The following is a 25,945-nucleotide window of genomic DNA, read 5'->3' as shown; positions in this document are numbered from 1 at the left end:
ATGCATCAATTGGTCCCAACCACCTGGAGTAAAGGAGAACAAAGAACACCAAAGACACAAGGAAAATATTAGCCCAAAAGACAGAATGGGCCACATAAACCAAAGACTTCATCAGCCTGAGACCCTGCCCGGCTACCACCAATGAACGTCCTGACAGGGAACATAGCAGAGTCCCTGATGGAGCAGTAGAAGGATGGGGTGCAGAACTCAAATTCTAGTAAGACCAGACTTAATGGTCTGACTGAGACTGGTGGCGCCCCAAAAAGCATGGCCCCTGGACTCTCTATCACCCCAGAACTAAAACAATTTCTGAGGCCAACTCTTCAGACAGGGATTGGACTGGACTATGGGACATAAAGTGATACTTGTGAAGAATGTGCCTCTTAGTCAAGTAGATACAAGAGACCAAAGGGGAAGCTTCTGTCCAGAGATGAGATGGGAAGGCAGAGAGAGTTAGGAGCTGGATGAATGTTCATGGGGAACCAGGGGTGGAGGAGAGGAGTGTGCTGTCACAGAATGAGGTGAGCAGTTGGGGTCTCATAACAACGTATTTTTAAAAAAAAATTTGTATGGGAGACTAACTTGAAATGTAAACTTAATTTAATTACAACAATAAAAAAAATGAAATATCTACCGTGTGCAGACCACTTTACTGAACATGGAGAGATACAAAGAGGAACACGATGATCTCTGATCTTAAGGAGTAAGCAGTTCTGTAGGGGAGGCAGATGTGTACAGAAATATTTCATCCACTGTATTCCACTTAAATGACTAATGAAGGGTTTAAACAATATGCTGAGAGAATGATGAATTCTGACCAGAGGGACCAGAGCAGGCTCCCTAGGTGATACAGTGTTTGCACTGGGACTTAAGAGCATGATTAGAATTTAAGTTGGCAGAGTACCCAGGAAGCCAAAAAGAACAGAATGCATTTGGATCCTGAGAGCAATCTGGAGTCGCTGGGACCTAGTGTGTGGAAAGGGAAGAGATGAGGTAGAAATGAGGCTGGGGGAAAGGTAAACTGGGTAAAACTGTCAAGCACTTTAATATTAAACTGAGGAATCGAGACTATTTTAAGTGCATAAGGGGCACAATTTCTAAACAGAAAAGTGGTTTGATAAGATTGGTTTTCAAAAGGCAGTTCTGGTAGAAGTTTGTTTTTGTTTTTGTTTTTTTAGGTGGGAGATGGAAGGGGGAGATTCTAGAAGAATGGAACAATAATCCAGGATAGTGAGAATGAGATCTGAAACAGGACTACAGCAGTTAAGATGGGAAGTAAGGGGGCAGATTCAAGAGATGTTTCAGAAAGATAACCAATAGAACTTGATGAGGAAGAGACTGCCAAGGTTTTTTGAATGAATCACTAATCGAATTAACCCAAGTAGAGAACGCAGGAGAAAGAGAAGATCTGGTCAGGTGGGAGGGTGGGGGGAAGTGAGAGATCAGAGAATGCAGTAGGGAGAAGATGATGAGTTTTATTTTGAATTCTGTTATTTGAAATATCTCTGGAACACAATGTGGAAATGTTCAACAGTCATTTAGAAAGATCAGTCAGGTGGTGGAAAAGGAATGACAAGTGGAGGGTGATGATATTAAGCTGGTTACTCTGAATTCCAGTTATTCAACAAATATTTGTGTTTGTGATACATGAGGTTTTCAATGGCTTATTTTTTGGAAGTAGATCTCTAGGCCTTTCTCCTGAAGTGTCTTTGGGTGGACCTGAACCACCAGCCTTTTAGTTAGCAGCCAAGAACTTAATTATTTGCACCACCCAGAGATGTCATTGACCCTATCCAAAAACCCAACCAGTTGCCATCAAATCCATTCTAACTCATAGCAACCCTATGTGTTTCAGAGTGAAACTGTGCTCCATAAGGTTTTTATGGCTATGACCTTTCAGAAGCAGATCACCAGGCCTTTCTTCTGAGGAACCTCTGGGTGGGTTAAAATCACCAACCTTTCAGTTAGTAGCCAAGCACTTAACCACTTGTGCAACCCAAAGTCTCCATTGACCCTATAGAGGACCCAAAAATGAACAAGACGTAGTCCTTGCCTTTAAGTAGCTCATAATATAAAAAGCTATGCACACAACCTTACAAATAGAAGATAAGTTTGTGGGAAAAAAATCCTATGATTGATAGTGCAAGATTTCAGGAGGGGGTAGGCTCACTTCCATGCATCTGTGGACAGCATACAGCACCAGGGAAGGCTCTGGCAAGAAGTGACTTTGTGTTTGGGCCTCAAAGTTTGGGTAGGATTTGTAACTGAACTCAGGGTGGATATGCGTAAAAGTAGAAAAAAAGCACTTGTGTTGTGCTATATTGAAAAGGAGCCCTGGCTTGTGCAGAGATTAAGTGCTTGGCTGCTAACCAGAAGGTGGTTGGTTGAAACATACCACAGGAGAAAGATGTGGCAGTCTGCTTCTGTAAACATTACAGCCTTGGAAATTCTATGGGGCAGTTCTACTCTGTCCTTAAACGTTCGCTATGAGTCAGAATTGACTTGAAGGCAATGGGTATGCTATATAGAAGTCCCAGGATAGGTGATATGTGTTTTCTAGGTTTACTGCTTTGCCCTTAACCCAGGTGACTAGCTTCTGCATGTCAGATTACCCCTTAGCAGAGATACATCTATCCCTAGGTAAATCTCTAAGAAATTAAAATTCCTTATCAGAGCATAGTGGTTAAGAGCTTGGACTCTAGAGCCAGGTTACCTGGGTTGAATCTCGGCACTACCATTTTCTAGCTGGGTGACCTTGGGCAGGTTACTTAATCTCTTTGTGCCTCAATTTCCACATCTGTAACAACAATATTAATGGCACCTTCCTCATAGGGTTATTTTAAGGAGTAAATGAATAAATATGTGTAGAACACTTTAAATCATGCCTGGGTCATATTAAGCATTAAATATTCTTTAAACATGGGAGGCAGGGGGATTGAGGTAATTGTCCATTTGCCCCAGGACCTTCTTTAGGCTGGCACATTAACTCCTAACCACAACCTGCAGAAATCTGATCCAACCCCCTGAGGCAGAAGAACTGTCTAATTCCTGTTTTGGTTTTGCTTGGCCTTCGCAGGGTCTCTCCAGCGCAAGAGCTGCAGAGCTCCTGGCTCGGGATGGGCCCAACGCTCTCAGCCCTCCCAAGGAGACCCCAGAGACTGTCAAGTTCCTCAAGCAGATGGTAGGGGGCTTCTCCATCCTCCTGTGGATCGGAGCCATCTTGTGCTGGGTTGCATATGGGATTCAGTACTCCAACGATCCATCCTCATCCCTAGACAACGTAAGGCCCTGGCTGATCCCCCACATGACTCTGCTGACTTTGGAACAGAGAAGAACAAAACCATGAATTTAGGCCTTAGTGGGCAGAGCACTGGACTGGAGTCAGGGCACTGCTACCGAGCACTGCATGGGCTGTAGGAAATGAATCATTGTCTTATATGTAGAATAGGATTACATCTGACTTCCTAATGTCTCAGAGGCAGTTTGGGCATGAATTAAAAAAATAAAATGAAAAAGCACCATGAATCCCTAAGGGGAAAAAAAACTCTACATCAAGATATTTTTGAGATCTTTCTCCTCAAAGCTGATTCTCTCCTTTAAACATGGAGAATTTCTATGCCTATTGAGAACTTGGTACCAAAACTACAAAATTGAATTGGCCAACTATATGCTAAGAGAAAGACACCAGACACAAAAGACTTGAAAATTTCAGAAAAGGGAAATCTGCAGGGACAGTGAACAGATTAGTGGTTGCTTGGAGCTGGGGATGGGACCAGGGGGTTGACTGCAAACAGGCATGAGTAAGTGAGATTTTTGGGGTGATGGAAATGTTCTGATACCTGACGTAGTGATGGTTGCACAATTCTAAATTTGCTTAAATTAAAAAAAAAAAAAATCTGACTAAATAATCATTGAATTGTACACAAGAAACAGGTAAATTTTATGGAATGTAAATTATATCATACCAAATGCCACGTGTCTCACCTTACCATGGAGAGATCTAGCCCTAGGATCTGGCTCATTACTATCATTTGTTTTACTGATTGACTCCTTTCCTCATCACTCAGGTGTATTTGGGTGCCGTGCTTGTCCTGGTTGTTATTTTAACAGGCACGTTTGCTTATTACCAAGAGGCAAAAAGCACCAACATCATAGCCAGCTTTAGTAAAATGATTCCTCAGGTGAGTAGCAGCCATCTTTCTTCTAATGTCTGAATTACTTTCATATGAAGATGCATCAGCAAATGAAAAGAGTGAGGTTTTGGTGGCAGAGGATCTATGCTAAAACCCTGGTCCTGCTTGCTGTCTGAGAAACCTTGAGCAAGTTACCTACTCTCTTGGAATCCCACTTCCTCGCAGAGTTTTGAGATGATCAAATGAAGCAAGATACAAGACAATGCTTTGTCCAGAATAAAGTAGGACAGAAACATTAGTCGTTGCACCACATCTTCTCCTACTGCTCTGAAGCATTTGTGTACCATTTGGACAACATCATTATACAGGTGATAGAGGGAGTAAACTGTAGAAGTTCAGGGAGTGTTCACTGGCAGCTGAGGAGATCAAACTGTGATTCTTTTTCTGAGATCGTTTTGCTCCCATTCCTGAGCTCGGTGCATGTTGCCCCAGATGCTGTCAGTGTGGGACACCAGTGCTGTCCTCTTCACACAGGACTTCTGCTGTGTATCCTCTAGGGAGTCCATGCGCCACTGTTGACACAGAACAGGAGAGCTGGATTGTCCTTAGCCCAAAGAACTGCCAGCCAGAAGGAAAGATTGTGGATGCAAAGGATACTTCCTTCCTTGTGAAAAAGCAGGAGATCTACTTCATTAGAGTTTTCCCTACTTTAGCAAGATCATTGAACCCTTCAGGAAGAACACCTTCAGTGCTCTTCCTGCACGTGACAACCAGTGTCATTCATCCTTAATTGTCACTCCCTTTCCATCAGGCCTATGTCTCTTACTTTGCTGTTTCTGCCTACAGCAGCATTTTCTGGTTCCAGCAGTATCTCTATCAGCTCCTCCTCATGAAAAACTAGCTCTGGTGGTCTTCAGACCCCAGGTGAAACACTTTCTTTTGTTTTTTTGTTTTTGCTATTCTTAAAGCCGTGGATTATAATCCCTTCAGTAGAGGTAGAAACAAAGGAGGGGGATTAGCATCATTTCAGGATCTGAGACATCCGTCACATTTTTCTGTCCCAGCAAGCTCTTGTCATCCGAGATGCAGAGAAGAAGACAATCCCTTCAGAGCAGCTGGTAGTAGGGGACATAGTGGAGATTAAAGGAGGAGACCAGATTCCTGCAGACATCAGATTGCTGTCTTCTCAGGGATGCAAGGTAAGCATCATGGGGTGCCCTTAAGGATCAAGCTTGTAACTAGTTGGCATTCTATTGGCTTTAATGATTTTAGTATATGTGAGGCAGGAAAGCTAATTTTGAACATTTCATACTTCTAGGTGGATAACTCCTCTCTCACTGGGGAATCTGAGCCCCAGGTCCGGTCCTGCGACTTCACTCATGACAATCCCCTGGAAACAAAGAACATGTGCTTCTATTCTACAACCTGTCTGGAAGGTAAGTCCAGCTGGCTCTAAGGGCCACAGGCACTTCTCCCTCCTTAGGCCTTATGTTGTTGTCTTTTTTACCATCTCTTGTTAACAAAGCTTTCCTCAGAGAAAACATAAAATTAAAGCACCTAGGTGTCTTGGATTGAATGTGTCCCCCAAAAATGTGTGTCAACTTGGTTAGGTAGGCCATGATTCCTACTATTGTGCAGTTGTCCTCCATTTTGTGATTTTCCTATGTGTTATAAAGCATAATCACTGCCTGTGGTTAAAGAGGATTAGGGTGGGATGTAACACCCTTGCTCAGGTCACATCCCTTATCCAATGTAAAGGAAGTTTTCCTTGGGGTGTGGCCTGCACCACCTTTTATCTTACAAGAGATAAAAGGAAAAGGAAGTGAGCAGAGAGTTGGGGACCTCGTACCACAAAGAAAGCAGTGCCAGGAGCAGAGTGTGTCCTTTGGACCTGGGGTTCCTGTGTGGAGAAACTCCTAGTCCAGGGGAAGATTGAGAAGGATGTTCCTCCAGAGCCAACACAGAGAGAAAGCCTTCCCCTGAAGCTTACGCCTGAATTTGGACTTCTAGCCTACTTTACTGTGTGAGGAAATAAATTTCTCTTTGTTAAAGCCATGCACTTGTGGTATTTCTGTTAAAGCAGTACTAGATGACTAAGACACTAAAGAACTGCTTTTTGTCCTGTAATATCATGTACTAACTGATCATATAAGCCACCAGAGAGGACTATAAAGCAGATTGTGTTCCTCTCATAGTCAAGGACCCCTGGAATAAAATGTCTACTTCCCTTATAGGTGTGGCAACGGGCATGGTCATCAACACAGGTGACAGCACCATCATTGGACAAATTGCCTCACTGGCTTCAGGAGTTGGAGATGAGAAGACTCCCATTGCCATTGAGATCGAGCATTTTGTTCATATTGTGGCAGGAGTGTCTGTCTCCATTGGCATTATTTTCTTCATCATCACAGTGTCCATGAAGTATCCGGTCCTGGACTCCATCATCTTCCTCATTGGTGTCATTGTAGCCAATGTGCCTGAGGGCCTCCTGGCCACTGTCACTGTAAGTCCATGCTGTTAGGTAGCCACAAACTCATCCTATACCCTACATTGTTAGCACATAACATCTATGCTAGGTAAGCTCCCACAATCAAACTATAAGTAAAAGTCCTGCCCCATCACAGACAACAATGGAACATTCTGAATAGATTGTTTCTTAGAGGGACAAAAGGAATTCTGATATTTTTAATATTAGAATGCATTGTCCTTGAAATCTTTACATTTTCATTTTCAGATCTATCTGTAATCATGCAAGTTATTTTGCTCCTTAAGAGCTAGATAAGCTAGACTTTAACCATCACTGATGTATTTTTTTCATAGCTTAATGCCTTCCCCACAATTCTTTAAAAAAAAAAAAAATTCCCTGGCAATTTCAACCTAGAAACTTAGGCACAGTCTACAATCCACATTGTTTACCTCAATTCTTTTCTCTCTTGGGAGCAAAAACTGAAATTCTTCTCATTTTCTTCAGCAAAGCAATTCAGTTCTTTCCTACCACTACCCCAAATTCAGCTTTAGGTCTCCCTTTGTAAAGGCCCACCTAAAAAATTCTTAGTCAAAAGCCACCCTCCTCTCTAGTGTCTGCTGTGAAGGCCCTGTGAGTGGAGGGAGGAAGGGATTCATGTTTCAGTTATATGTAAAGTTGGCCTACCTAATCGCTGGTCAGCTATCATCCTGCTCAAAGACAGAGAGAAGGATTTTTTAAACTCCAAATCTCTTCTGGCTCCATGAGATTGTATTTGAAGAAATTGGAGCTGAGAGAACACTTTGAGATTAAGGAGTTTAAAAGAGAGAGCTAAAAGTCTTTAAAGTATGGAGCTCTGAAGATAAAACATAAATACTTCTTGATTCCTCAAAGCAACAAGTGAGTCCTTTGGAAAAACATCCTTAGCATATACCAGTGAAAACCTCTCACACATTCATCCTTATGCTCGACGTAGCATATGGATGGGCAAAGCTCACTTCATAATTATGCATAAGTACAGGCCATAGCAACCTGGCCTCTCTTTTGCCACTGGTGGGTCCCTCAGGATCATTTTCTTCAAAAGATGAAGGGACAAAAAAAGTGTTTGAAAGAAAAATTTTGGCATATAAGGCTTATCACCCACTTGGTCTGTTTTGCTGCATCAATAACTATGCCTCTGTCCTAAAATTAGGCTAGTTCTCTCCTAAAATTCAATCATAGCTAAACTTAGCTATTCATGTTATCGAAACTGAGTTCAAAGTAGTTATTTTTCTACCTATGCTTTTGTTTAATTTTATTTATTTTGGTGTTTAGTTTTATTTATTTTCTTGTTAAAGCATACAGCAAAACATACAGAAATTCACTGTATACCACTTATACAATTTAGTGACATTGATTGCATTCTTCAAGTTGTACAACCATTCTCACTCTCCTTTTTGAGTCATTCCTCTCCCATTAGCATAAACTCACTGCCTCTTAAGGTTCCTGTCTAATCTCTCGAGTTACTGTTGTCAATCTGATCTCATATAGATAGATCTTAAAAAAGCATAGTGCTCAAGGCAGACGTTCTTTACTAGTTAAGCTAACCTATTGCTTGGTTTTAAGAAGACTTCAGGGGATATTTCTGGTTTAAAGTTTAAAAATTATCTCAGGGCAATAGTTTCAGGGTTCGTTCAGCCTCCATGGCTCCAGAAAGTCTGGAGTCCATGAGAATTTGTAATTCTATTCTGCATTTTCCCTCTTTTGATCAAAATGTTTGGTAATGTCTACCTATGTTTTTTCAAAAGCTTCTTTCTCTCTCCCATCTAGGTAACACTGTCACTGACTGCAAAAAGGATGGCCAAGAAGAACTGCCTAGTGAAGAACCTGGAGGCAGTAGAGACCCTTGGCTCCACCTCTATCATCTGCTCCGACAAGACTGGGACTCTGACTCAAAACAGGATGACCGTGGCCCATCTGTGGTTTGACAATCAGATCTTCATGGCCGACACAAGTGAAGACCATTCAAGTAAGCCTTGTGGAACATTCAGCATGGTCCAAAGCTGTGGACCTGAGCATAGGGGATTGAACTAAACACAGCAGTGTTTGTGTGCAATCTCTGAGAATCATTTAAGCAAGGTGACTATTTGCTGGCATGCCCCAGCACCCAGTGTCCATTCTTTGTTTTCCAGACCAAATCTTTGATCAAAGCTCTGGAACCTGGACCTCCTTATCCAAGATAATAACACTGTGTAACCGAGCTGAGTTCAAGCCAGGACAGGAAAATGTTCCCATCATGAAGGTAAAGCTTCTGCCTAACTGGGTCCTAAATCACAGCCAGTTTGAAGCCACTTTCTCTGTTCTGATTTGGTGTTTGATTTAATCTCTCCAACTGAGTAAAGTTTGTACTAATAAGAGCAAGTCTGACTCACAACATATGAAGAAAATTTCCTTCTAACTGCTTTGAGAATTCACAAACATTTAAAGGTTTTCAGAATATTAATTTAGACTATTTTGAAAATTCTGTTTCATTCTAGAAAATGAATGTTTCTTTAAGTTACTTTCCCTCCCTAACTTCTTTATCAGCTAAGTGGATGTAATCAAGTGGATGTAAATGCCATTCACTAAAGTTTAAAATACAGTTGGATGGAAATTAAGGAACTAGACTTAGGCCATATTTTCTTTGTTTTTATTGTGCTTTAGGTGAAAATTTACACCTCAGGTTAATTTCACGTTCAAAAATTTATACACATATTGTTTTGTGACATTAGTTGCAATCCCCACAATGTGGCAGCACACACCCCCGCAGCCGCTTTTCACCCTAGTTTCCCTGTGTCCACTTGACCAGTTCCCGTCCTTTCCTGACTTCTCATCCTGCTTTTGGACAGGAGCTGCCCGTTTGGTCTCGTATATCTGATTGAACTAAGAAGCACATTCCTCACATGTATTATTTTTTGTCTAATCTTTGTCTGAAGACTGGGCTTCGGGAATGGTTTTAGTCCTGGGTTAACAGTACTTCTGGAGACCATAGTTTCAGGGATTCCTCCAGTCTCTGTCAGACCATCAAGTCTGGTCTTTTTATGAGAATCTGAGTTCTGTTCTATATTTATCTCCCACTCTGTCTGGGACTATCTGTTGTATTTCCTGTCAGGGCGGTCGTTGGTGGTAGCTGGGCACCATCTAGTTCATCTGGTATCAGATTGGCAGAGTCTCTGGTTCATTTGGTTCTTTAGTCCTTTGGGCTAGTATTTGCCCTGTGTCTTTGGTTTTCTTCATTCTCCTTTGCTCTGAGTGGGATGGAACCAATTGATACATCCCAGATGGCCACTTGCATGCTTTTAAGACCCCAGATACCACTCACCAAAGCGGTGTGTAGAACATTTTCTTAATAAACTATGTTAATGCCAATTGACTTAGATATCCTCTGAAAGTATGATCTTTAGTTTAGGGCATATTTTCTATGACAACTTTTCTACTTGTCATCCAGGCCAAAACTTTTAGAAATCATCTTTGACTTTCTCCTTTCCTTATATCTAGTGAGTCACCAAGTCCTATCACTTATGCTTCAAAATGTATCTAATTTTACATTTATGTCTAACACCTTGTGTCTAAATAACTATAACAACCTCTTAACTGCTTTCTTGATTCCAGTTTAACCCTCTTCCAGTCTTTCTTGCATGCCGCTCATTTTTCTTAAAAACCACTTTTATCTTCATCTAACTTTGCTGAAAAACTTTCAGTACTTTCCTATTTTCTGCTTCTCGAATTTAGAACTCAGCCTGCCTTTCATGGCCGTCCATAATCTTAACCATACCCCCCATCCATCTTTACTTCCAGCATTCACACTAGAATCATCCACTTTTATACCTTTACTCATGGCATCCTGGTTTCTATAACACTTTCTACTGGCTTTTCTATAAACCATCCATCTTTCAAGATTTATTTCAATAGCTGCTTCTTTCATGAAAATCTCAGTCCTTACTGAGTTCCAGTTTCTTTGAAGTTCTCTACTGCCAGTAGGTGGCGCCATGGTTGTCTTAATCATTCACTAATTGACTGTAATTGGATCATGCATAGGAGCAGCCAGGTCTTGACACGCATAGAAGCACCCAGGTCTTGTTGTCTTTCCTGCTAGATTGTAAACTTTTTGTCAGAAGATATGTTTGTTCATGTGCTAAAGGCAGGTTGGTTCACTGAAAACAAACACAAGAGAACCAGATTATGTGCTGTAAATAGTTATTTCTTTTAATTCCCAGAAAACTGTTATTGGAGATGCCTCAGAAACTGCTCTCTTGAAATTCTCAGAGGTCATTTTGGGTGATGTGATGGAAATTCGAAAAAGAAACCGTAAAGTAGCTGAAATCCCCTTTAACTCTACCAACAAATTTCAGGTGAGTTTTTCCTCACAGCTGGCCATTTTTGTTATCACTAGAATGGTATTTCCATCTGCACATATCCTTTGGGTAGTACATACTTTGAATGATGCCTGACTTCAAAAAATAATCCTCAGGGATGCAGGGCCTGGGCATCTGGTAAACCCAGATCAAGTTTCCCTCATTGGCCTCCTTCCTTTCCCTGAAGTAGGATAGAGAAGAAAAGAAAGTAAAGAGCTTGTCAAGACCTGGCTGCTCCTATGCATGATCCATCTATATTACACACACACACACACAAACACACACACACATACGTGCCTACATACATTTACATAAGAAAAGCAAACCAGTTGCCATGGAGTCAACTTTGACTCATGGCAACCCCATGTGTGTCAGAATGGAGCTGTGCTCCATAGGGTTTTCAAAGGGTGATTTTTCGGAAGTAGATCACCAGGCTTTTCTTTCAAGGTTCCTCTGGGTGGACTAGAGCCTCTGGCCTTTGGTTAGCAGGTACTAATATTCTGCCCTCCTGCAGATGACAAAATGGAAGTACAGAGTATATCATACAGCTAGTAAGGGGCAGAGCCAGGATTCAAAGCCAAGTGATCCATGCTCCTCAGGACTATGTTAGATTATCTTCTGAGATTCAGAATCATAAGGAGCCTCCATTTTACCAGAGTAAAGACATCCCTAGTCGAAGAGAAATGAGAAAGAAAGCGGGTTACATGATGAAGCCTGTAATGTTTCATGTACAGAAAGTTAGGGGAAAAGGTGGGCCATGCAGACTTGAGATGAAAAAGGAGAGAGGGCCCCTGTGTGGACCCCTCTGAAGAGGTCAAAGAAACTGTTTAGATGCTATTAGAGCCATACAAAGACACTACAAAAGAGCAAAACTCTACCCTAAACAAAGAGCTGTAGAGATCATTATAAATTCTTTGGTGTGTCATTCAGCTGAAGGAAAAGTGTTGAAAAGTCCATGTCTTATTGATCTTAGTAACATTTCCCAAACAGACTAATCTATGGAAATATTTTCAGTAGTCTATGGCAAATTGGAAAATTAGGACAATGTGGTAAGTTTTATATAAGGATGAATTTATTTAATTTAAAGTTTGTCCTTTATATCATTCATGATTAAGGGCAGGAACTCTAGCCTGATAGCCCGAGTTCAAATCCAAGTTCAACACCTACTAGCTGTGTGATCTTGAGCAAGTTAACTAACCTCTCTGTGCCTCAGTTGCCTCATTTGCAAAAGGGATAATAATAGTACCCACTGCCTTAGGGTTGTTTTGAGTATTAAATGAGTAGTGTGAAGGCACTTAGAAAAGAGCCTGGCACACAGTACACACTATGAAATTGTCTACAATTATTATTCCTACCTTTTACATTTTAAAATGCACAAACTTTTATAAAATGATGGTTATGATAAGATGGCAGGTGTTTTGTTTTGTTTGTTTAGTATTTTTACTTGTCCATAAAAAAGCTGGCAACACTATGTTGGCCGTCTACTTTTTTTTCTTTTTTGATTTTACTTACCTCTGATATCCAGCAGTCCAAGAACTACTGATTGATGGACTCAAAATGGTAGAATTTTTCTTTGTAACTTATTTTCTTCTAAACACTCCAGCTTCTTGAAATTTCTGTTGAGTGCTTAGAAGAGTACCTGGTATGTAATAAGTGTTATGTAAGGAGCCCTGGTAGTGCAGTTGTTACCTGTTCATCTGCTAACCAGAAGGTCTGCAGTTCGAATCCTCCGAAACCCTATGCAGCAGTTCTACTCTGTCCTATAGGGTTGCTATGAGTCGGAATCGACTCAATGACAACAGGTTTGTATTTTTTTGGTTTATGTAAGTGTTAGCCATTTTATTATTATATGTATATATTTTCACAATTTTTGATTATAAGGATAAATCTAGAAGTAGAATTGTATTCATGTTAAAATTGTGATACCTATTGCTTAACTGTCCTCCAGAAAGGTTGGCAATGAGAGTGTCCACCTCCTTACACTCCTGCCATTTTCTCTGACATCAAGACAGCAAAGGTGGATCAGTTCCAGGCACAGGGAATTCCTGCTGACCTCATGCCTGCCTGAGGTCAGAGTACTTGTGTCTGAAAAAGTGCTGCTCACAACAGGGTGGTAGAGATAGGAGGTGAGATGTGGAGGCTCAGAGCCCCCACCCAACTTGCAAGTACCCCAGGAGATCTCCCTGAAGGCCCAAGATTTCATGGACTGACAGCCATATCTGGCCTTCATGGCCTTCTCTAAAGCAACCACTTTCTGTTTGAAACACAAGCTCCACTTAGTTTGGTTTCAAACTCAAGATGCCTCTCTGGGCTGGGGCCAGTCTAGATCTCTGCATATTGCTTGGCCACAAGACAAAGAGGATAGAACGTGCCTGGGGATGTCGTTATTCCTCTTCCTTCTTTACATTTCAAGGACAAGTAGCCCAACAAGAGTAAAGGATGTTTTTCACCTTCCTGTCATGTAAGTAATTAAAAACCTTGTGCCGTTCACACCCCTAGTAATGAAGATGGAGTCAATAGTAGATAATGTGCTATGTCTAACATGCTCAATTATTTCTCTCCTCCCAGCTCTCCATCCATGAGACGGATGACCCCAATGACAAACGCTTTCTCATGGTGATGAAAGGGGCCCCTGAGAGGATCTTAGAGAAGTGCAGCACCATCATGATCAACGGCCAAGAGCAGCCCCTGGACGAGAGTAGAGCCACCTTCCACACAGCATACATGGAGCTCGGAGGCCTGGGGGAGCGCGTGTTGGGTGAGTTCTTTGGAGCAAAGCTCTTATCCATCCCCTGATAGATGCAAGGTTCTGACTCTGGGTCGGGGCAAGAGAGGCAGGCATCTTTGAGTAATGTATTATTTAGTAGAGTATATATGGTGTTCATATGAATAATACTAAGAAGAATACAATAAACATGATGGTAAACATATAACAAAATATATATGACGGTACAGAGAAGGATGAGATCACTTCCAATAATCAAAATCAGGGAAGACTTTATGGAAGGAGTTACATTATAAACTGGGCCTTGAATGACAGATAACATTTTAAAGGGAGGTTGGGAAAAGTATTCAAGGAAGAGAGAACAACATGAGCCAGAGCACAAAGGCAGGATTGGATAAGGAAAGGTAGGCAAGCTGAACCAGCTAACTGATGCTGAGTGTTGTAGGGGGCATGAGATAGCATAGTCATAGGAAATAGACGAGATAGCTAGACTGAGTGGGTGAGTGAGGAATTGGGGTTTCACTCTGCAGTTAGTGGAGAACTGTTGAAGGCTTCATATCAGGAGTGAGCTGATCAAAGTTTTGGTGTGTTTTTAAGAATAATTTTTGGCAGTAGCATGTAAGATGGGTTAAAGCCAGAGGAGAGGCATGGGTCTAAGTAGGAGGTAGCTGCCCTCATTCAGGTGAAAGGGGATGGGAATTTTTCTCCAAGGCAATGGGAATGTGAAGGAGGGGTCAGATGCAAGATGCTTAGTGGATATAGATTAGTAAGACTTAGCAGCTAATTAGAGGAGAAAAGTTTAAAAACATTAAAAAAAATGTTGACGTGATTAGGAAAAAAAGTAATGCCAGTAACTGAGATAGGGAATGTTGGAAGGAACCTTAGAAATACAACAATTGTAGAGGAGCCTATTCGAGGTTACTTAAGGTGTTGGGGAACAACATGTTCCGTTATGAGAATCATGGGCTGAACAAAGTACACCTGCTCAGAACAACAGAATGATAAATTTGAAGTTGATGATGAGGGTCATTAAACATTAAAGTTCTTGCCAGTGAGATGTTGGAATGTGTGTTTCTAAAGGATTCCTGAGTTTGTAAAGTAGATGAACTATATAAATGAGATGATAGTGCTTTAGCATACTCTAAATATTCCACAAGACTGGGTAATCTCCTTTTCAACACAAGATTGATATCCATCTGACTAGCGTAGCTCTAGGAACCTCACATTTGACCTCTCAAAGTCTATACTTCATTGAAATTTGTAAAGTTAGTGAGATATGTTGAGAATAAATTTAATATAAAAACTAATGATAAGTTTACCAGGTCTTAGAAGTCCCACCAAACACAAAAATGCCTTCTACCTCAACTTGTGAGAGGCTAACACCTTCAGAGAGTGGTTCTACCCCATTCCTAATAGCCTTTCTCTCAGGCGAAAGGCTGAACTTCATACTATTCCCTTGACACTCCAAGTTCTTTCCTGACTTTGTGCAGTAGCATATACTGTTTTCTCTGCCTTCCCACCCCAGCCCTCCCTTCTTTCCCTGAAAAACATCTACTCCTTTCTTAGGACCCAGCTTAAATGTTACCTCCTGGGTAAAGTCTTTTCTGACTCCCCAGGTAGCTGTAGTGTAGCTAAACTCTGTAGCACTGACTACGTTTTATTATACTTTATCTCTTTATTTCTTTGTCTACCAAACTGGGACATCTCCAGAAGTAAAGGCTTGGTCTTTATATCCCTAGAATATAACATGGATCCTAATTGGCACACAGTAAATGATTTTTGGATTAAATGTCTTTTCTAAAACCATGCATTATAGAATTGAAGAAATTAAACAATTCTGGTATACAGTAATACCAAATGATAATTCTATACCATAATAACAAAATATTAAAGGACTGTGAGTATACATTAATGTTGCCCCTTTTCTTTTGTCATGTCTTATCCTAGTTTCATTAACTCCCAAACTCATGCCCATTCCAGGTTTCTGTCATCTCTACCTGCCAGCAGATGAGTTTCCAGAAACCTACTCATTTGATGTAGACACGATGAACTTTCCCACCTCCAACCTCTGTTTTGTGGGGCTCTTGTCAATGATTGATCCTCCTCGGTCCACTGTGCCTAATGCAGTCACGAGATGCCGGAGTGCTGGGATCAAGGTGGGAGTAATTTTCCTGACTCAAATATTTTCCCCTGTATGTTGTAACCCTGCCTAAGAACTTACGTCATAGAAGATGGTCAGTATTTAGGTCTCTTTATGTAAATATCATAATTCCTTTCTTTTATCTCCACTTTCACTTACTTAGGATTGTAGTTTAACTGTCCCATAAAAACAAAATGATTGTGTCTATGTGGAATAAACCAGAACAGTAACTGCAATGAAAAGAAAGTTATTTCCCTGTGCCTTGAAGAGGCCATATCTTGTCCTAGACCATGGTGGACAATTAAAGGTTTTATTGTTTAATCTTGAGATCCAGCCTCCAAATATCTATTTATCTTCATGATATCTAAGCCAAAATTGAGTTCTGTTACCATGTTAATATTGAGAAAGTTGAAGAAACATGAGGCTGCTCCAAATAGACATCTATCAGCCCTTTCACAAATAATAGCAATGGGAAAGGGCTTACTCTAATGTCAGAGGAGGAAATGTAAGAAGTTCGGGAGCAAGAGTTGATCCAACAGGATCAGTGTGTCCTTGAGAGACAGTTAAAGTGCCTACAAGGGCAAACCACAATAATCACAAGCCATATTCTCCCAGGTCATGGCAGAGTAGGCAATATTAAACTGTTCCTACTTTAGCTGGCCTAGTTCCTCATTGTCCATATGTCTTCCTCATTGTGCTCTAGGTTATTATGGTGACAGGTGATCATCCCATCACAGCCAAAGCTATTGCCAGGAATGCAGGTATCATTTCAGCAAACAGTGAGACAGTGGAAGACATTGCAAAATGCCTGAACATTGCTGTGGAGCAAGTTAACAAATGGTAAGCACAGAACCAATAGAGCAGAAACTGAAGTTCTTCACATGGGCCCCTGTTGGCATTAAAGAGCTGTGTTATTTGGAGCAAATCATCTTTTGACGGAACATCTTCTTAGGGTGACACTAGACTAATTTGATCTATAATTCACATATCCATTCATTCACTCGAAACTTTACTAAGCACCTAATTGTGCCAGGCACTTTATTGACACTCATGCTCATGAATGTTACCCATTATGTCTAAATTTCACAATCCAGTGAAGGCGATTTAAAAACTTGTGCCCAATTTAGAGTGAGAGAAACAGAAACAAAGACTTTATATGAAATTACTTGCCACTGATCTCGTTCTATAATCGGGACTATTAAGAACCTATTGGATTTCATACAGTCTCCTAGTGAGCATCTTGGCTATTAGCTATTCAGTTGGCTTCATAATGTGCAGCTATGTAAACTTATTCTTCATTTCTTTTTTTATTTGGTCATAAATAGAATGGAAGCTTCCTAAGGAGAGACTCAATTTTTCCTCGTTTCTCCTAATTTTTTTAAGCTTGTCCATCCTTTTATCTATCCATTCATTTATTAATTCTTTTAACAATTATTTGTCGAATGCCAACTGTATAGCGAGCAGTGTGCTAAACACTGAAAGTATAGTAGCAAATGGGACAGACACTATCCCTGCCCTCAGGAAGCTTTCAATTTAGCCAGGGAGACAGAAAAAAACAACTGATCATGATGTGATAAGTATAATGAAGGAGACATGTGTGGGGACAATGGGGCTGGAAGTAGGAGGAGACTAACCTGGACTGGGGTGGTTGGAGGGGGCTTCCAGGATACAATGTTGATAGTTTAGATGCATCAAAGACTCCAAATTCTCAAGTTAAAAATAAATATCGTTGGCTTTGTTATACTTTCATGTCTGTGGGGAAAAAAGGAGAAAACCAATGAACCTCTGCTAGTTTAACCAAGCATTTATGTTCTTTAGGAATACAGAGATGTCAAATAATAAATTATTACTGGGGCAACAAATGACCAAGTAAGAAAACCAAACAATTACAGCCCAAGGACACAGCAACAATATCAAAAGTGGGGCCCTGGTGGCGCAGTGGTTAAGAACTTAGTTGCTAACCAAATTTGGGCAGTTCAAATCCACCAACCACTCCTTGGAAACCGTATGGGGCAGTTCTACTCTGTTCCTATAGGGTTGCTATGAGTCGAAATCAACTCGACTGCAACGGGTTTAAGAGTCTCCAAGGCAACTATGGGACTTAAAACGATACTTGTGAAAGGCGTGATTCTTAGCTCAAGTAGATACACGAGACTAAATGGGCAGCTCCTGTCCAGAGGTGAGATGAGAAGGCGGAGAGGGTCAGGAGCTGGTTGAATGGACACAGGATTTCACGGCAGAAAGGAGAAGTGTGCTGTCACAGTATAGGAAGAGCAATTAGGGTCACATAACAATGTACGTATAAATTTTTGTATGAGAGACTAACGTGAATTGTAAACTTTCACTTAAAGTACAATAATAAAAAAAATTATAAATAAAAAGAGTCTCCAAGGCTTCTTTGTATAAATAACATTTACAAAGCCAAATTTTGGATTTTTTGTTTGTTTGGTTTTTAAAAATAATAGATTTATACATTTTCATACAAGTCATGGAATGGCATTTTCATACACATGGAACTGCAGAGTGAGATGGATACTTCCGTGAATGTTTTCATTTAATCACTTTTTCAGATCTAGCTTCATGACAGTATAATAACTGCATTTTGGCAGCTGTAGAACAAAAGGAAACACTTGTCCTTCTTATCTTACACACACACACACACACACACACACACACATATGTATATTTACCAGCATTTAGGAGGGCCTGTAGTTTCAGAATCAAGTGCTAGAATTCCAATATTTAGCATCAAGGGGAAAAAGCAGGCCTAACAAATCAAAACTTACCAAATGTAAAGAAAAAGACATGTAATGTTTTGCACCTACAATGTTTAAGCTGAGATTTGAAGGCTAAAATATGGAGTGTTAGCCAAGCAAAGGTGAGCTGAAGAGATATCAATTCCTTGCAAAGGGAGAAAGACCTTTGAAGGCTTTAGGGCAGCAGAGAGCTTGGAGGGTCTAGAACTGAGAGCTAAGGGAAGCTAAAGCTGAACACCACAGACTTCATTTGGACTGGGAGGCTGCACATGGCCTTGGAGACCAAGTTGGTGGTTCTTGAGTTTGTTCTGAGCACACTGGAAAGCTTCTGAAGAATTTTAGCAGGGAAGCAGCACAGATCTGCATAATCAGAAGTCCCTGGAACCATGCATTTATATTTCAGCAGACAATATTTTTGCTCAAAGAAGACCAAATTAATTGTTCTCCCTTTATAGCACATTGCACATAATAGACATTCTATAAATCTCAAATGAATAACAAAAACAACAAAGAATTGTTACCTATGCATTTTGCATAAACTGAATTCTAGGAACCAAAACAAATAAACAGGAAGATTTTCCCTGACAGTTTATTATGAAAATTTTCAAGCATACAGCAAAGTTCAAAATACTTTACAGTGGACACCCATTTACCCATCACTTACATGTTACTATTAATATTTTTCAAAGGGCAGATTTATCCTCCTTTTACTTCTTCAGTAAAGCATTGCCCAGGAAGTACCACTTCCTTGCCCATTTCTGTAATGAAAAGGCTGCTTGGCTATTTATTCCTATTGTTATATGATACTAAGAAACAACTTAATTTTTGAACCTCAGTTTATCGTCTTAAAATGGAGACTAAACTGTCCCCAGTACTCATAACTACTGTTATTTCACTTATTAGGAGCTGAGGAAATTTGGTTCCAGGTAATATCACAGTGGTTAACCCATGTACTGCCCAGAAGAGTGCTTCAATTTCAGGTCTGGACTGTGGCCTCACCTGGTCTCTCCCTGCCCTTCTAGGGATGCTAAAGCTGCCGTGGTGACCGGCATGGAGCTGAAGGACATGAGCCCAGAACAGCTAGATGAGCTCCTAGCCAACCACTCAGAAATTGTCTTTGCCCGGACGTCCCCGCAGCAGAAGCTGATTATTGTGGAGGGCTGTCAGAGATTGGTGAGTGAACAGCACCACAGCCAGAGGGCCCAGGGCCACTGTCATCAGGTGGAGAAATGTCAGAATGGATTTGTGTCTCAGACCTGAGCTATGGGGCCTTTTGAAACCTCTCAAGAGAAAGCTCTTTGTCAGTCATTGTCATTTCCCCTCTCTGCCCTCTCACTGCATTTATACTCCACTCTTCTCTCCTTGTTCATGTCTGAAATGAATGGTGCCAGGCCCTTCTACACCACATGTTAAAGAAGGAGCTCAAACTGGTTCTATGCACTCCATCACTAGAGCTAGGGGCTTCTGACAGCAAAACATTTGGGTGCTGTGGTAGGTGTGGGTCTATAAGAATTTAAAAATATAACACACAGCCCCTATCCACTTTAACCTACCACACACACTAGTTTTTATATTTGGATACATCTTGTTTGCAGCTCATTATCCTGGATTTTGTGTCTTTATATTTCCCCCCAAATAGGCCCTTAATTTCAGCTCCAGTAGTCCTCCTAGCCTTAAGATGAGATTGAGACTACGTCGTTCTTGTTAACCCTGTGGTCCGTTGGGATCTGAGCACTTAACATTCTCTCACCACATCCCCCATAGGGTGCAGTGGTTGCTGTGACAGGGGATGGAGTTAACGACTCTCCAGCTCTGAAGAAGGCAGATATTGGAATTGCCATGGGCATAGCGGGTTCTGATGCAGCCAAAAATGCAGCCGACATGGTCTTACTGGATGACAACTTTGCATCCATAGTCACAGGAGTAGAAGAAGGTAAACGAGGTCTCTAGTGATCTTACTGAGGGCTGGGGTCACCTGGGAGACTAAAAGCAAGTCCTGTAAGGAGAAACGTTTTTGTCTAGGTCGCCTGATTTTCGACAACCTAAAGAAGACTATGGCTTACACCTTGACCAAGAACATGGCTATGGTTTTTCCCTTTATGCTCTACACTATTGTTGGGTTCCCCCTTCCCATTGCCACTGTTACCACCTTGTTCATCGACTTGGGCACAGACATTGTAAGTAGCACTAAAGGGAACAGTGGTCTGTAAACTTTTAAGAACAAGGAGATGAACTAAATCAGTGCTTCTCAGACTTCAATGCCATGAGGGCTGAAGTTCTATGTTTCTAACAAGCCCCTGGGTTATGCTGCTGGTCCACAGAGCACTTCACTCATATAGGAGCTTTTCAAGACATGAGTTCTTCACCCTCCAAAAAACCATGTCATTTCAAACCCTGTACCTCCCTTTTCTTTCTTTCTTTCTTAAATTTCAATGTGAATATTACACTTTTTATTTTATTTCACTGTGCTTTAGATGAAGGTTTACAGAGCAAATTAGTTTCTCATTAAATAATTCGTATACATATTGTTTTGTGACATTGGTTGCCAACCCCCCAACTTGTCAACACTCTCCTCTTCTTGACCGTGGGTTCCCCATTATTAGCTTTCCTGCCCCCTCTTGCCTTCTCATTCTTGCCCCTGGGTTGGTGTGCACATTTAATCTTGTTTTGTTTTATGGGCCTATCTAATCTTTGGCTGAAGAGTAAACCTCAGGAGTGACTTCAGTACTGAGTTAAAAGGGTGTCCGGGGGCCATACTTTTGGGGTTTCTCCAGTCTCTGTAAGACCAGTAAGTCTGGTATTTTTTTGAGTTAGAATTTTGTTCTACATTTTTCTGCATCTCTGTCCAGGACCTTCTATTGTGATCCCTGTCAGAACAGTCAGTGGTGGTAGCTGAACACCATCTAGTTGTGCTGGACTCAGTCTGGTGGAGGCTGTGGTAGTTGTGGTCCATTAGTCCTGTGGACTAATGTTTCCCTTGTGTGTTTGGTTTTCTTCATTATCCCTTGCTCCAGATGGGGTAGGACCAGTGGAGTATCTTAGATGGCTGCTCATAAGCTTTTAAGACCCCAGAGACTACTCACCAAAGTAGAATGTAGAACATTTTCTTTATAAACTATGTTATGCCAGCTGAGCTAGATGTCCCCCGAGACCATGGTCCCCAGCCCTCAGTCCGGTAATTCAGTCCCTCAGAGAGTTTGGATGTGTCTACGAAGCTTCCATGACCTTTTCTTGGTCAAGTTTTGCTGGCTTCCCCAGTATCGTGTACTGTCTTACCCTTCACCAAAGTTACCACTTATCTATTGTATATTTAGTGTTTTTCCTTCCTCACCCCTCCCCTCCCTAGTAACCATCAAAGAGTGTTTCTTTCAGTGTGTAAACCTTTTCATGAGTTTCTATAATAGTGGTCTCATACATTATTTGTCCTTTTATGATTGACTTATTACACTAAGCATAATGCCCTCCAGATTCATCCATGCTGTGAGATGTTTCACAGATTTATCATTGTTCTATATTGTTGAATAATATTGCATTGTGTGTATGTATTATAATTTGTTTATCTATTCATCTGTTGATGAGCACTTAGGTTGTTTCCATCTTTTTGCTATTGTGAATAATGCTGCAGTGAACAATGGTGTGCATATCTCTATTCGTGTGATGGCTCTTATTTCTCAAGGCTATATTCCTAGGAGTGGGATTGCTGGATCTTATGGTATTTCTATTTCTAGCTTTTTAAGGAAGTATTCCCACCAGCAGTGCATAAGAGTTCCAATCTCCCCGCAGCCTCTCCAACATTTATTTTGTTTTTTTTTGTTTTTTTTTTTTTATTCATGCCGGTAATGTCGTTGTAGTTTTCATTTGCATTTCTCTAATGGCTAGTGATTGTGAGCATTTCCTATGTGTCTGTTGGCCACCTGAAAATATTCTTTGGTGAAGTGTCGGTTCATATCCTTTGTCCATTTTTTAATTGGATTCTTTATCTTTTTGTTGTAGAGGTGTTGGGTTTTCCTGTAGATTTTAGATATTAGATGTTTGTCCAATTTGTCATACCCAAAAATTTTTTCCCAGTCTATGGGTTCTCTTTACTCTTATAGTGGAGACTTTTGATGAGCATAAGTGTTTAATTTTTAGAAGACCCCAGTTATCTAGCTTGTCTTCTGGCGTTTGTGTATTGTTAGTTATGGTTTGTATCCTATTTATTAGGGCCTCTAGGGTTGACCCTATTTTTTTCTATGATCTTTATAGTTTTTGGTTTTATAATTAGTCTCTGATCCATTTTGAATTAGTTTTTGTGTATGGTGTGGGTTATGGGTCCTGTCTCATTTTTTTGCAGATGGACACGGGAGTTTTGTCGGAACCATTTGATGAAACGACTGTCTTTTCCCCATTTGATGGACTTTTAGGCCTTTGTTGAAGATCAGGTGACTCTAAGTGGATGAATTTACATCTGAGTTCTCATTTCTGTTCCATTGGTTAATGTATCTGTGGTTGTACCAGGCTGTTTTGACTAGTAGCTGTATAGTAGGTTCTGAGGTCAGATAGTGTGCGGCCTCCTACTTTATTCTTCTTCTTCAATAGTGCTTCAGTTATCCAAGGCCTCTTCCCTTTCCATATAAAGTTAATGATTAGTTTCTCCATCTTGTTAAAGAATGCTGTTGGTATTCAGGTCAGGATTGCATTGTATTTGTAAATTGCTTTGGTAGAATTGACATTTTCCCAATGTTGAGTCTACTTATCCATGAACATGGTATGTTTTTCCACTTATGTAGGTCTTTTTTGGTTTCTTGCAGTAGTGTTTTATAGTTTTCTTTGTATAGGTCTTTTACATCCCTGATTAGATTTATTCCTAAGTATTTTACTTTTTAGGGGCTATTATAATGGTACTGCTTTCCTGATATCTTTTTGTAGTTCTCTTTATTGGTGTGTAGGAATCCAACTGATTTTTCTATGTTTATCTTGTATCCTGCTACGCTGTTGAATCTTTCTGTTAGTTCTAATAGTTTTCTTGTGGAGTCTTGTGGTTTCTCTACGTATGGTGTCATATCATCCACAAATAGGGACAGTTTTACTTCTTCCTTACCAATTTGTTGCCCTTTATTTCTTTTTCTTGCCTTACTGTTCTTCCAGCACAATGTTAAATAGGAGTGTTGATAAAAGGCATCCTTGTCTTATTCCTGTTCTCAAGGGAAATGTTTTCAGCCTCTCTCCTATAAAAATGATACTGGCTGTTGGTTTTCTATAGATGCCCTTTATTCTGTTGAAGAATTTTCCTTCTATACCTACTTTACTGAGAGTTTTTATTAGTAATGGGATGTTGGACTTTGTCGAATGCCTTTTCTGCATCAGTTGAGATGATCATGTGATTCTTTTTTTGTTGTTGTTTTATTTAGGTGGTGGATTACGTTGATTGATTTTCTAATGTTGAACCATCCGTTGATTGATTTCCTGATGTTGAACCATCCTTGCATAAAACCAAAAAAAACCAAACCCGTTGACGTCGGGTTGATTTCAACTCATAGCAACCCTACAAGACGTAGTGGAACTGCCCCATAGGGTTTCCAAGGAGTGGCTGGTGGATTCCAACTGCCCACTTTTTGGTTAGCAGCCCAGTGCCTAACCACAGTGCCACCAGCGCATCCTTGCATACCTGGTATGAATCCGACTCTGTCAGGATGTATTATTATTTTTTTTGATATGATGCTGAATTCTATTGGCTAGAATTTTGTTGAGAATTTTTGTATTTATATTCATGAGAGATATTGGTCTGTAATTTTCTTGTTTTGTGGTGTTGTTGCCTGGTTTTGGTAGCAGGATTATGCTGGCTTCATAGAATAAATTCGGAAATATCCCTTCCTCTTCTATGTTCTGAAATAGTTTGAGTAGTACTGGTGTAAGTTCTTCTCTGAATGTTTGGTGAAATTCTCCAGTGAAGCCAACTGGGCTAGAGATTTTTTTTGTTGTTGTTTTTTTAATTACCTTTTCAATCTCTTCTCTTGTTATGGGTCTGTTCAGATTTTTTAATTCAGTTTGTGTTAGTTTAGGTAGGTGGTGTGTTTCTAGAAATTTGTCCATTTCCTCTATGTTTTCAAATTTGTTGGAGTATGGATTTTCATAGTACTCTGTTATGACCCTTTTTATTTCAGTTAGGTCTGTTGTCATGTCCCCTGTTTCATTTCTTATTTGGGTTATTTGTGTCCTCTCATGTTTTCCTTTTGTCAATTAGGCCAATGATTTGTCAATCTTGTTGATACTTTCAAAGAACCAGCTTTTGGTTTTGTTGATTCTTTCTATTGTTTTTCTACTCTTATTTATTTATGCTTTGATTTTTATTATTTCCTTTCTTCTAGTGTCTGTGGGCTTCTTTTCCTGATCTCTTTCTGTTTGTTTGAGTTGTGTAACTAATGTTTTGATTTTATCCCTTTCTTCTTCTTTGATGTGTGCATCTGTTGCTGTAAATTGACCTCTGAGCACTGCCTTTGCTGTGTCCAAAAGGTTTTTGTATGATGTGTTTTCATTCTTGTTTGATTCTAGAAATTTTTTGATTCCACCTCTGATTTCTTCTATTACCCAGTGGTTTTTAAGCTGGGTGTTATTCAGTTTCCATGTATTTGATTTTTTTTTCCTTCATCTTCCTGTTATTAATTTCTAGTCTTATGGTGTTTTGATCAGAGAAGATGCTTTGTATCATCTCAGTGTTTTGGCCTTTGTTGAGGGTTGCTTTGTGGACTAAGATGTGGTCTATACTGTAGAACGTTCTATGTGCATTTGGAAAAGAATGTGTACTTTGCTGCTGATGGGTGGAGTGTTCTTTATGCCTATGACGTCAAGTTATTTGATTGTGGCCTTTAGATCTTCTGTATCTTAGTTGAATTTCTTTCTAGATGTTCTGTCCTATACTGAGAATGGTATGTTCAAGTCTCCTACAGTTATTGTGGAACTGTCAATTTCTCTTTTCAGTGCTGTTAGAGTTTATGTATTTTGGAGCCCTGTCATTGGGTGCATGTCTATATATTATGGTTATGTCCTCATGGTGTATTGTCCCTTTAACCATTATATAATGTCCTTCCTTGTCTTTTAAGGTGGATCTTGTTTTAAAGCCTATTTTATCTGAGATTAGTATTGCAACTCCTGCTCTTTTTTTGGTTACTGCTTGCTTGATATATTTTTTTCCATCCTTTGATTTTTAATATATTTATGTCTTTGTTTCTAAGGTCTATTAGACAGCATATTGATGGGTCCTGTTCTCTATCCACTGTGTCACTGTCTGTCTCTTTATGGGTGCATTTAAGCCATTTACATTAAGTGTGATTATTGATAGGTGTGAGTTTGTTGCGGTCATTTTGTAGTGTTTTTT

The 25,945-nt window shown here is 40.2% G+C and overlaps 1 protein-coding gene across 1 annotated transcript in view; it reads left to right on the top strand.

Moving 5' to 3' along the window:
* LOC101351027 (potassium-transporting ATPase alpha chain 2-like) overlaps nucleotides 1-25,945 on the top strand; it is a 48,776-nt gene that overhangs the window by 10,889 nt on the left and 11,942 nt on the right. The window contains 14 exon segments of the mRNA XM_012559548.1: nucleotides 3,077-3,280; nucleotides 4,068-4,181; nucleotides 5,198-5,332; nucleotides 5,452-5,569; nucleotides 6,368-6,636; nucleotides 8,407-8,605; nucleotides 8,769-8,878; nucleotides 10,833-10,967; nucleotides 13,539-13,728; nucleotides 15,676-15,851; nucleotides 16,539-16,675; nucleotides 19,614-19,764; nucleotides 20,356-20,524; nucleotides 20,614-20,768. Of these exon segments, the coding sequence (XP_012415002.1) occupies nucleotides 3,077-3,280; nucleotides 4,068-4,181; nucleotides 5,198-5,332; nucleotides 5,452-5,569; nucleotides 6,368-6,636; nucleotides 8,407-8,605; nucleotides 8,769-8,878; nucleotides 10,833-10,967; nucleotides 13,539-13,728; nucleotides 15,676-15,851; nucleotides 16,539-16,675; nucleotides 19,614-19,764; nucleotides 20,356-20,524; nucleotides 20,614-20,768 (2,262 nt within the window).

This window comes from Trichechus manatus, unplaced genomic scaffold, assembly GCF_000243295.1.
Source record: "Trichechus manatus latirostris isolate Lorelei unplaced genomic scaffold, TriManLat1.0 scaffold00264, whole genome shotgun sequence".
Lineage (NCBI taxonomy): Eukaryota > Metazoa > Chordata > Mammalia > Sirenia > Trichechidae > Trichechus > Trichechus manatus.
This window is presented reverse-complemented; position numbering and strand designations above follow the sequence as displayed.